This window comes from Mus pahari, unplaced genomic scaffold, assembly GCF_900095145.1.
Source record: "Mus pahari unplaced genomic scaffold, PAHARI_EIJ_v1.1 scaffold_13660_1, whole genome shotgun sequence".
NCBI lineage: Eukaryota > Metazoa > Chordata > Mammalia > Rodentia > Muridae > Mus > Mus pahari.
In genome coordinates this window covers 1-11,695 of record NW_018393429.1, presented here as the reverse complement: position 1 = coordinate 11,695, position 11,695 = coordinate 1, and the positions used below count along the sequence as shown (strand labels likewise).

Here is an 11,695-nt window from a genome sequence, read left to right as displayed (position 1 = left end):
TCAGCTGAAAGTCACCCCTGTGTAGTGACACCACATCTGTCATAGTGCACAGCGTGGACCACAAGAAGTAGGGCTATAGTACCTGCCCTTGCAGAGAATCAAACTCTCTGACTTACTGCTTTGAGAAGTGGCAGTCAGTATCCTCTTTGTTGTCTTCAGGCAGCATCTGTCACTGAACTGGAAGTTCCACATTTTAGGGTGGTTGCCCCCACAGCCCTCTTTATTCACTTGACTCCTCTCTCCAACGTTGAGGTTACAGCTACACACAACTATTGCCTGTTATTATTTTTTTTTTAATGCACTGAGAATTCTCACCCATATCCTCATGCTTGAAGATCAATATTTCTTTCTCAGAGTCATTCTCCCTTGCTCAAATTTGTTAATTTCCCCCCATCCTTAACTTGGTGACCCTTGGTATCAGTGGTACTGAGAATCCATTTCCAAGTGAAATAAGATTTTGGACCCAAGAAGAATCTTTATCCTCAATATCATGCTCATAAACTGTCTTCAAGATTATCTTTGGAATTAAGGTTTTGGCTTAATGGCAAAGCATTTGTTTAGCAAATACTATACCTTGGGTGTGGTCCTCAGCATTGGAAAAAAAAATCAATCTCTAGGAATTACCTAAGAACCACTGACTGCATTATTCACACTCTCATTTCATGCAGATATCAGAAAGTACAGTGTATGGTTAGAGGTGTGATCTCTAGGATACATTATTCTGAAAGTGTATCCTATGGGAACGCTGGTCTGCCTAGGTCTTTTGAATTTCCCAGGCTTTTGCCATCACCATCTTGTAACACTTTCAGATACTGACAGCAAGAAAGTCACCAGCAGACCTTGAACTTGAATCATATGCCAAAATAAACCTGTTCTTTACAGCTAGCACCACCTGTGTATATTTTTTTATTAGCAATAAGAATCAGAGTAAGGCATTAAATTTATGAAATTCATTGGTTTTGTACATATATCCCATAGGCCAATTACCAGCTGGCCTTATAGAATGGTGGTGTAACTTGGGCTTAAATAGGGTGACAGTGTAGTGGGAAAACATTTAGGAAACTTGGAATGCTACCCTTCCAGATGTGCTGGGTGCCTTAAACCAAGGTTCAATATATGACACCATATTTCTGAAAGCAAAGGTGCATTGATCCAGGAACTACAGAGGCAAGTGGAACTGGCTTTGTATCACTTAATACTCAGTCAGACACATTTCTTTGCTATTTGCCCCAGCTACACTGGGTTACATACTTTAGTACCTCTAGTTTTCAAGGCCAGAATATTTAAGAGAATATAATTACAGTTTTATGGAATTAAGATTTCTCAGAACATGCTCCTGAAAGGCAGAATAGAACTTAGGTATTTGCTGTGAAGACAGATCTTGATTGTACACGGGCAACTGTGTTATGGTACACAGTGAGAGCAATCAAAACTCTGGTGTGGAAACAGAGGACCAGTTCTAAAAGCTTTGACTCATCTCTTGCCAAGAATTTCTGGATAACAGAAATTTGCTGCAACCAAAAGGTGCTACTCAGGAAAAACGTTTTGGTCATTCCATCAGGAAGAACCTAGGCTAGCAGAGTGTGCAGAAGGAAAAATAAATCTGGAGTGTATGCCAGTTCTGCTTATTAACATAGTCATGTTCAGATACACAGAGACTACAACAGTTACATTTTATGTCATCTGGTGCTTTTCCCACCACCCAGACTGCTGTGCTAATTTATATAGAAATGAAGCAAAAATGTACTACAAAAGGGAATATGCTCAAATTGTCAAATTCTTATAATTTTTAAGACACAAATGTTTGTAATCTTTTCTAAATACTTCTTGGTGATGCCACACCCCATCAGGAACAAGACAAAAGGAAATCAATACACCAAAGGAACAACTGTCCTCCTGAGTTTATTAGCACTATACCTAGAACAGCCAGGAAAATGAACCAACATTATCTAGCAACTGACCAATGCATAAAGATCACTCAGTAGAGTCTCCTTCAGCCTTAAGGATGAAGATATCTCATTCGAGGCAATAATGGATGGAATTGGAGGGCACTAATTTAAGTAACCTGCTAGGCACACAAAGCTAAACTACCATGGCAGCAATAGAAATGAAAAGAAAAACAAAACAAAAACAGACAAAAAACAGAAGCTAGATCACATATTCCATCACCTGTCCCCAAAGATAAAACAAGTTGGTAGGAAGGTGACTTATCAGACACCCTGTCCAGAGGGAGAGATGGTTTCCTGCAGAACGAGGTGGAGAAGGTGGTTCTGCTCAGCGGTTAGCAGTGGCCACATCTCCACCTGCAGCTTCTTGATGCCTTCAGTGTCCTTTTCTTGGGCAGCCATGACCAGGGACTGCAATAACAGAAACAGCTCCTCAGGAAGCTGGCCGCTGGTATCCTGGCTGTGGCCATCGAAAGCCTCCCAGGAGTACTTCTCCAGGGTTTGGGCATGTTCCGGCAGCAGCTTGGCAGGTGGTGGTTGCAGGAGCAGCAGCAGCAGTACACGGGACACCTCACACCTGACTAGGACGTCAGCAAAGGCACCAAGTGTGCCAGGTGAAGACGCCACAGAGCCTGGGGCGTGGTCCGGGGGCAGCGGGAGGGGCAAGGTCGAGCCCAAGACAGGTCTCGCCAGGGGTCCCGACAGGGGTGGCTGGGGCCCAGAAGGCGGCTGCGGCGGCAGCTCGGGTTGCTGTACCGGGTGGCCCCCATGCTCCCGTGCCAGGCGTTGCATGCGTGTAAAGAGCGCCAGGGCGCCCGTGTAGTCGCGCGCCAGCAGCTGGCAGGAGGCAGCATCACCAAGCGCCTGCAGCGCGGCCAGTGGCATGAGGGGCAGGTGCAGCTGGGCAGCACGCTGAAAGTGACCTGCAGCAGCGGCCGGCTGGCCCACTGCGCGAAGGGCCGCAGCTAGTTCCAGGCACAGTGCCGCAGCAGCGGCAGGCTGGCCGAGCTCGAGGTGCAAGCGCACAGCGGCGCCCAAGGCGCTGGCGGCCGCCTGCAAAGGCTCCCCATAGGCGGCTGGACAGCCTAAGCTTTGGCGCGCGTCGCACTCCTGCCGCAGGAAAAGTCGGGCCGCCTCTGTGAGGGCCAGCGCTTCCCCAGCCCCATGGAAGAGCGCCTGCTGGCAGCGCGCCACAGCCAGCTGGCACCAGGCAGCATAAGGCAGGCACTCCTGGGCGCGCAGCTCCCGGGCTAGCTGGGCGAACTGCTCCCCGGCCTCGGCCACGTTCGGCTTCCTCAAGAAGCGCTTCTTGAGCTTGTTGGACACCTGCCGATAGCGTGCCAAGAAGTCCCCAGCCTCTGAGCCTGGCCAGGCACCGCCACCTAAGGAAGACGCAGAGCCCGCAGCCATGTTGACCTGCTAGCCGCGCCGCCTTACTTCCGGTGGAGGGAGGGCTGAGGGGGAACAGCTATGACTAAGGCTGTGCTGCCCCTAGTCCACACTAGGATCACAATTCATCACCTCCGCTTCCGCCTCAGGCGCTCCAGTGCTCTGCTGTAGCCACAGTGATGTGCAAAGTGCTGTTGAAGGAGGGATATGGATGACTATAAAAGCCAATCAAGGAAGAAGGGCTGGGTAACTACCAAAACAGGCCCAGTATCGAATTAAATTCTGCAGGGGCGGGGCTTGAGTGACGCAAATGGAGGGGGCGGGGCCCAGTGCCAGTCAACTTTGCAAAGGATTTCTCTGCTGCCAGGATTAGCATTGCACCCCTTACTTCCTCAACAAACATGAGACCTGACTGAGCAAACTAGTACAGGTTCTGCCATGGTGGGAGCCTTTGCTTGTTTACAGCTTATTTATAATCATTATCAAAGGAGCCCCCTGGCAGTTTTGCTTACCATCTGAGGACGAATCACATCAAAAACTAGCTTCGTGATCCTTTTATGACCTACCATGGTTCAGTTCACATCTGCATTCCCAACGAAAACCCAACTTTGCACATAGGTCCCCTCTGCTCTGCTGTCTCCTATGAGAAGAGCCATTTTTCTGATGCACCTGGCTAGGCTGGCCAAGACGGGTGTTCAGAGACAAGAGGCCATCTGTCATGTGTACCCTCACCCAGGTTCTTCTCTTCCTCAAGAGAAGCCAGACAAGAGGTCATCTCTCCTGTATACCCTCACCTGGGTCCTCCAAGTCATTCAGTGCTCCTCTTCCAAATCAGCCTGCCTTCCACGCCTACACAACACTACTGTGTTCCTGCAAGTAGGCCAGCCTCCCCTCTGCCCAAAGGAAAACCTAGGGGACACAGCATGTGAGCCACCGGAACCCCACCAACTACCTCACTTCTCCTCCATGCTCCTCTAACTACATCCATTAACCTTTGGACCCACCTTCCACTCTCACCTCTTTCCCAAGGGAAAAGCTAGAAGAAACCATCCTCTGGACCACCCGAACCTCAGCACCTAACACCCTCCTCCCCTCCATGTTCCTTCAACTAGACCCACCTCAGCCTCGGACCCCACTAACACCCCCATCCCCTTCCCATGACCACAAGGAAAAGCCAGAGGAGCAAGCCTATGGGCTTCTCAAACTAAAGATTTAATAAGAACACAAGTGGGAGAAGCAAGGGGTGATGCTGGCCAGCCAGGCAGGGCCCATCTGTGGGAAAGGTTGGGTAGGAAGGACTCATTGATGATGTGCAATGCATAGATGGAGCTGGCAGATGGGCTGGTCAGCAATCCAGAGCCGGGCAGTGGTGGTGGCAGCAGCAGCGGCGGCGGCGGCGGCGGCAGTGGCAGCTGTGGAGGCAGCGGGAGCAGCAGCAGCAGCTAGTAGTAGCTAGTAGCTAGAGATGAGGATGATGATGACGACTAAGAAGATCACTATGAGCTGGGCCACCTGGGAGATGGTGATGAACTGGAACAGTTCGCTGAGCTGAGCAGCTCATTGTTGTAGACAGCCATGCCCAGCAGCTCCAGGGTGATGAGCCTCTGGGCGCCTCATCTTCGGGTCTCATTGCCTGCCAGTTCCAGCAGCCTGTGGGTCATGAACTCTAGGACGGAGGTCAGGAAGATGGGCAATGTTTCACTCAGCGGCGGGGCATGGTAGCTCTCCCATAGATGATGCTCCACCAGACTCACCAGGTCAGCCCGGCTATGGAGGTGCGGGAGTGGTGAGACAACAAAGATGACAACGAACCTAGAGGCCTGCTCCTTCTGGTCCTGGGCATGCTGGACTCCACCTGGCTGCCTTGTCTGGCCTGCTGGGCCTGGACGCTGATCCCAATGCCCAATGGGTCCCTCTGTGCCTGACTGTGTATCCTAACAACCTCTCATTGGTTGCAGCCCACTTTTGTGCTCCCATTCCCACTGATGATGCATGTGTGTGTGAGTGCGTGTGTGTGTGTGTGTGTGTGTGTGTGTGTGTGTGTGTATCCATGCATTCACGTGTGTGTGCACGTGTATACTCACCTGTGAGAGCCTGGGCTCCTGTACAGCCCTAGCTAGGGGCACTGTGTCCCCCTTGCTGTCTTGGACTGCTGAAGGAAACTTCCTCTGGGAAATGAGCAACTCAGTGGTGCTATGGAGAATGTCACAATTTAGGCTTGTAGGGTGCTTCCAGCGCCCCTACCCATTAAGCACATTTTCCTTGTCCCTCCCCCCAGTACCCCAGGCACCACGGTAATCCTGAGGGTTTTTCACCTTTTTTGTGTATGGAGACTCAAAGTCAGAGCCCCAAGCATCCTGAGGAAGTGCCTCACAGAGAGCTACAGCTTTCTGGGTCTCCACAGCCTCTAATCTGCTTTCTGCCACATCAGCTCTAGGCTGGACAGCCCCTGTGGATGGAATCACTCGGTAAAAGGTGGCCTCTTGAATGTACCTGTATCTGTCCATTTCACTTAGCATCCTGGATTCAAGATGTTTCACCCACAATACACAAGGTTCTTTATGGATCTCCAAAATAGCAACTTGAACCAGTGCTCCTCCATCCCCTCCACACTCAAATAATAGTTCACTGTATGCGCAGGTTATTTTACTTATTCCCTCATCTGCTGATCGGTGTCTGCATGACCTCCACCTTTTGAGAACAACACAAAGATTTCCCAGTTTGCTTAGAAGAAAAGAGAGCTTGAGATCTACTGAGTTGTCAAAAGAATATTGTCAAAAAAATATTTCAGTAGGAAAAGAAAGTGGGAGTGGGGTAGTCTAGTAGGGGACAAGCTTAAAGCATGAAATCCTGGTTAGGTCCTCCAGAGAGACTACACTCCCTTCTGGAGGGAAGGAGAAAAGGAAAAACTGTAGCAAAGGAAACTTAATAAGGTACACACTGAAAGTAGTAGTGGCATGATGTGGAGAAAGGGAACTGTTATGGTGGTTGTCATTTTTACAGAAGTTAGAGTTATATGGGAGATGGCCTCTGGACATCTCTCCATGTGGGGGCAGTTTTCTAGATTGTTTTAGGTGATGTCAGCATACTTACTGCCCACTATGGGTGACACCATTCCCTAGGCAGGTGATTCTGGACTGTATAAGAGTGGAGGATGTAAACAAAGCACTAGCAGGAATGCATTTATTGTTCCTTTCTCCTGACAGAATACACAGTGTGATCAGCTACTTCAAACACCCATACAAAGCACTTGCCACATGGTATGTGGGAAGAGGATGTGTCCGTGCAGCAGCCAAGACAGCGCCCTGGCTCATTGCCAAGCCCCGTGATCCCTGCTTGCTTACCAAGAACCTGATCATGTGCACCTGAATGATCATGCACAACTAAATGATCATGCACTGCCTGCCTGACTCAGCTTCATACAGCATATTGAGTCACTGGCCTATCAATGTGCACCCTGTCTGTGTGCTTGGCTCGTGTACAGAGCATGCTGAATGCTGATTGGATGATGAAGAGTGGTGAGAGATGAGTGCAGAGGGTGGAGGGGGATAAATTGGGCAACCCCCCAGAGTAAAGCAGAGAATAAAAAAAAAAAGCTGAAGCAAGCTGAAGCTGAAGTGCTGAGGAAGCTGCTGAAGCTGCTTGAACCCTGCCTTTGTGTATGTGTTGTTCTTTTCCCCACCTCTGCTGGCCGGAGGCTGGGGCGTGCAGCAATGGTAGACTATAATTGTGAGATAAAATAACTACTCCTGGAACTTGCTTTTGTTAGGGTATTTTATCAGTGCAATGGGGAAAGCACTAAGAAAGGAACCCAGGAATTGTAGCTTTCTTACAGGCTAGGACCTATCATGATGAGAACACTGGGAGTAATTTCAGAAAAAGAGCACCTGCAATCATATACACATTGATTTTNAAAGAGTTTTCATGAAGGATTTTTAGCAGGACATGCACTACCAAAGGCAGTTTAAATTAGCTATTGTACATGCATGTGTTTCAATTTATGCAAAGTATTTAAAAACAAGGAAGGGATTCCTTTTACTTTATTTTGAACTATCTCAATTAGTCCAAATGATTACCAGAATTTGAACAAAGCATTTAATAATTGAAAAGGGGGGAGTGTACATTATTAAATTTATATATAAAGGATTATATACTTGCACCTAGTAGAGATCTACATGCCTGTGAATAATTTGCAAAGATGTACAACAGTAGCTAATTTTCATTTCACAAATTCTCTTGTCTTCTTCTTAGTTTTTCATGGTGTGATACATTTGGGTCCTATCCTCCAAATTCTAAAAAAAGCAATCCANTGCTGTTTAGTGATCCAAAAGTCAAATGAACTCAGCAAGTAAAGGATGTGTTAATTTTCTACTCTTATCTTGAACCAAAAAATAGAATTGTNCATAGCAGACCTATCATTTAAAAGCATTAATGGAGACTTGAGAGAAAGCTTACTGGTTAAGAGCACTTGTTGCTCTTGGAGAAGACCTGAGTTCATTTCCCAGTAAAACACAGAAACACATAAAGAAATCTATGAATAATTAAAAAAAAATCAATGTCTTGATTGGTCTCTCTCTGTCTCTGTCTCTGTCTCTCTGTCTCTCTCTTTCTCTCTCTTCCTCCCTCCCTCCTTCCCTCCCTTCCTCCCTCTCTTCCTCCCTCTGAAAAAAAGCCAGTATACCAATTTCTCTTTTAAATGACAACCTATCCTTTAGAACAGTGATATATCACATACATACTTTTGATTTCAAGTGAGTGCATTTATGTATATTGCAAGCAAAAGTAAAACAAACAACATAATACAGCACATAAATAGAAGAGGCAAACAGCAGAGTATTATCAAATCAGGGACTTACAACCTTTAGCCAAAAAGACTTAAGATAGCCTAATTAGTTAAGGGAACAATGGTAACATCATTAGATTGGGCATTTAAAACATCCAGCAGTAATGACTGCAAACACCTTCTGAGATGTGCTGGAGTTCTAGTCCTGGGCAGAACAACTTCACAGACCACTTTCCAGCTTCTCATTCCCACCAAGCATTTTTATAGCATGGGGTCAACTATTGTAATAATACTAACCTTTGATGGAAATGATCCCTCTTCTAGCTATCTTAAGGATGTGCTCTCTTAAACAGCCTTTGCTGTTTGTTGTTCTCCTCCCTCCCTGTCACAAAGGCANGGGGTCAGCCTGTCTAAATAAAGGGTCTCACATGACACTTGACATAAACATGCTTAAGTCTGAGATAAGAGGGCCTCTCTTGTTCTCAGTGCTAGATCTCAACAACCACAAGCATCCCATGACAGTGTACCAATATAATTTGTATTACACATATTGGCAATATGAGAATAGGTTGGAGATGTGAGCCAAATGTTAGAAACACAAATATTTACATCTTCCCTATCCACAATAGATTTTCTAAACATGCTCTTTGTGTTGACAAATACCATGAGCACATAGATATTTCTCAATAACACTGTAAAACCTCATTATAAAAATCTTAAGGAATTTTCAGTTACTTTTCAAAAAATTTAATCTTGTGGCAATTTTAAAAACTCATCTACCAGACCCCAATTATGTAAACAAAGTTTTGATGAACAATCTGAAATTATTGAAAATTATCCTAAAATACACTTGACAAATATAGAAAGAAAAATATGTATTAAAAAATCAGAATGAAAGGCTTACCAAAACTTTTATACCATTTTATACAAAAAAGGTGATAGTTTGTGAAACGGGGAGATGGCTCAGTAATTAAGAGTGTTTACAAAAGTGCAGGAGACCTGAGTTCGGTTCTCAGCACCCACTTCATGTGCTCACAATCACCTGCAACTACAATTTCAGGCTAATGGCAAGGCCATCCTGTGCCATCCACAGGAATCTAATGCACATACTTACACACAGAGACAGTCAACAAAAAATGAATACTAAAATGAATATAATAAACAGTGTGACCACGATTAAGTCCTTGTATTCCTCAGTACTACTAAAATTCTAATATCATTTCAGATACTGTCATTTAATAGAAAATTTTCTTTTAACCAATATTAAAAACACATATATTCATTGGATGATTTGAAAATCACCAAGGACAGACCTGAATATCTTGCCAACACAGTATCATTAGCCACTCAGTATAACAAAAACACAGGTGAATTTGTACTTTCTGATGAAGTACATACTACTGNGAACAGAAAGGTGGTGAAGGGGCTGGANAGGTGNCTCAATGGTTAAGANCACTGACTGCTCNTCCAGAGGTCCNGAGTTCAAATCCCAGCAACCACATGGTGGCTNACAACCATCTGTAATGAGATCAGACGCCCTCTTCTGGTGTGTCTGAAGACAGCTATAGTGTACTTATATATAATAAATAAATAAATCTTTTTTTAAAAAAAGAAAGGTGGGGAAAAATTATATCAAATTGCTAGTTATTGCATAAAAAGTGGTTTCTGACTTTATGAAATTACACACACCAAACATTTCATACATAGGCAAAACTGATTTTATTTGCCACTTTCCTATAGTCCTCATGGCTTCAAATGAAGTTGGTGCCCAGAAGGCTCAGGTCATCTAGTCATGGTCTGGAAAAGAGGCCACCATACAAGAAACAGACAATGAGTTGCCCCACCAAAGTGCACAAACTCAGCTGACTCATACCCCATGCCTTGGTGCATAGGAGAAAGGCAAGATTGCAGGGCAACAGAGCCGATATTATCCCCACATTCAATGGGCCTGTGTTTCCTATTGCCCATAATCTCCCACATTCAGAATGCCCNTCTGTCCTACAGGATGTCTTCACTTATGGTTTTGACATGTGAGAGCAATCCTGTACATGCATTGAACGTGCATTGGAAATGATAGGGGTCAGAAGACTTAAAAACCTGTGGGGTTGTAGTATATTTTGGAGGAACCCAGAAACAATGCAGTTGTGCTTCCACAAAAAATGCAGTGAACCCATGACCATGTTGCATTTCAGGTCACTTACAAGGGCAGAATTGACACTTCCTTCCTGCAGACTCCAGGACTTTCCTGTTTCCCAGGAAGCTTCACTTACATTTCCGCACTAATAGGGCTGAGCCACGGTTGGTGGGGAGGTCCAACAGGTGCAGAAGAGAGCTCAGTGAGGAATAATAATTGCCCACTGACACAGATATTCAGGCTGTGTGCAAANATCAACACTCTGGGACAATTTCCCTGAAAACCTACTTCTGTGGAGGAGTGAAAGAGCACAACTCTGGACCGTATCCTCTGCAAGGGCGGGTGCTATAGCCCTACTTCTTGTGGTCCACGCTGTGCACTATGACAGATGTGGTGTCACTACACAGGGGTGACTTTCAGCTGAGTGCCCAGCCAGCCCAGCACCCTGGCAACTCAACCTTCATGACCGAGTAATGATTTTTCTGTCACTTGTGAGCTGTAAAAGTCACCAACTCACAGGCCTGTCACCTACTGCCTGTGACTTCACCTCTGGATATGCAGCATGACTGGTTTGTTCAGCAGAGAGAGTGGTGAGGGGGGTCTCTGTAGGTGTCACTGCAAGCAGGGAAATGCTCAGCAAAGAGGTGAGAATAAAAACTCAGCTTTTTGAGATCGACTTTGTCAGCTGGGATCAAACTTCAGGGGACCNGAGGCCAGGTGGTTTGTTGCCAGCNCATTCAACACGGTATAAGTAGGAAAAGTTTCCTGCTGTAGCACAATCTCCAGTGCACCAGGAAGCATAGTCACACCAAAACGCCACCCAGGGCACATGTCACTTCTTCTGCCACCCAGGACACATGTCACTTCTTCTGCCACCCAGGGCACATGTCATTTCTTCTGCCACCCAGGGCACATGTCACTTCTTTTGCCACCCAGGGCACATGTCATTTCTTCCAAGAAGATGGGTTCTGAGGATAGGCTATCTGTGCTAGCTTTAGGGCCTCAGGAAGGATCCGGCATGGTCTGAGCCACACAGATAGCTTAGAGGTCATTTATGCTATGATTTATCTCCAGTCCTGGTTGTGACAACATGGGTGAGCCTGTGCCTCTGCAGGTAGTGTAAGGGTCATTTAGACAATTAGGTATCTACAATTCCTGGTTCTGGGAGCTAAGGGGGAGGCCCTGGTTGTACAGTTAGCAAAAGGGTCATTTATAATACTAGGTATCTCCAGTCCTGGTTGTGGGAGATGTGGAGGCCCAGCACATGACTCAGACGACCGGGCTTTTTTACCACTTCCTGTTTCCACATTTTGGACACAAGGACAGGTTTTTACATCTTTTCCATTGAAACCATAACCCTGCTTGCTTAATATTCCTGGTTTCCCTGGAGACCTGTGGGTGAAGTACCTTGGTGCTGCCAGCAGAGTGGGACACTGTGATAGG

General features: G+C 46.2%; 1 protein-coding gene across 1 annotated transcript; it reads right to left on the bottom strand.

Moving 5' to 3' along the window:
- Positions 1 to 1,885: 1,885 nt before the first annotated feature.
- On the bottom strand, positions 1,886 to 3,648 carry LOC110315529 (factor VIII intron 22 protein). The gene has a single exon (XM_021189564.1). The coding sequence runs from the start codon at positions 3,354 to 3,356 to the stop codon at positions 2,211 to 2,213; it is 1,146 nt and encodes a 381-aa protein (XP_021045223.1). The 5' UTR covers positions 3,357 to 3,648; the 3' UTR covers positions 1,886 to 2,210.
- Positions 3,649 to 11,695: the final 8,047 nt, after the last annotated feature.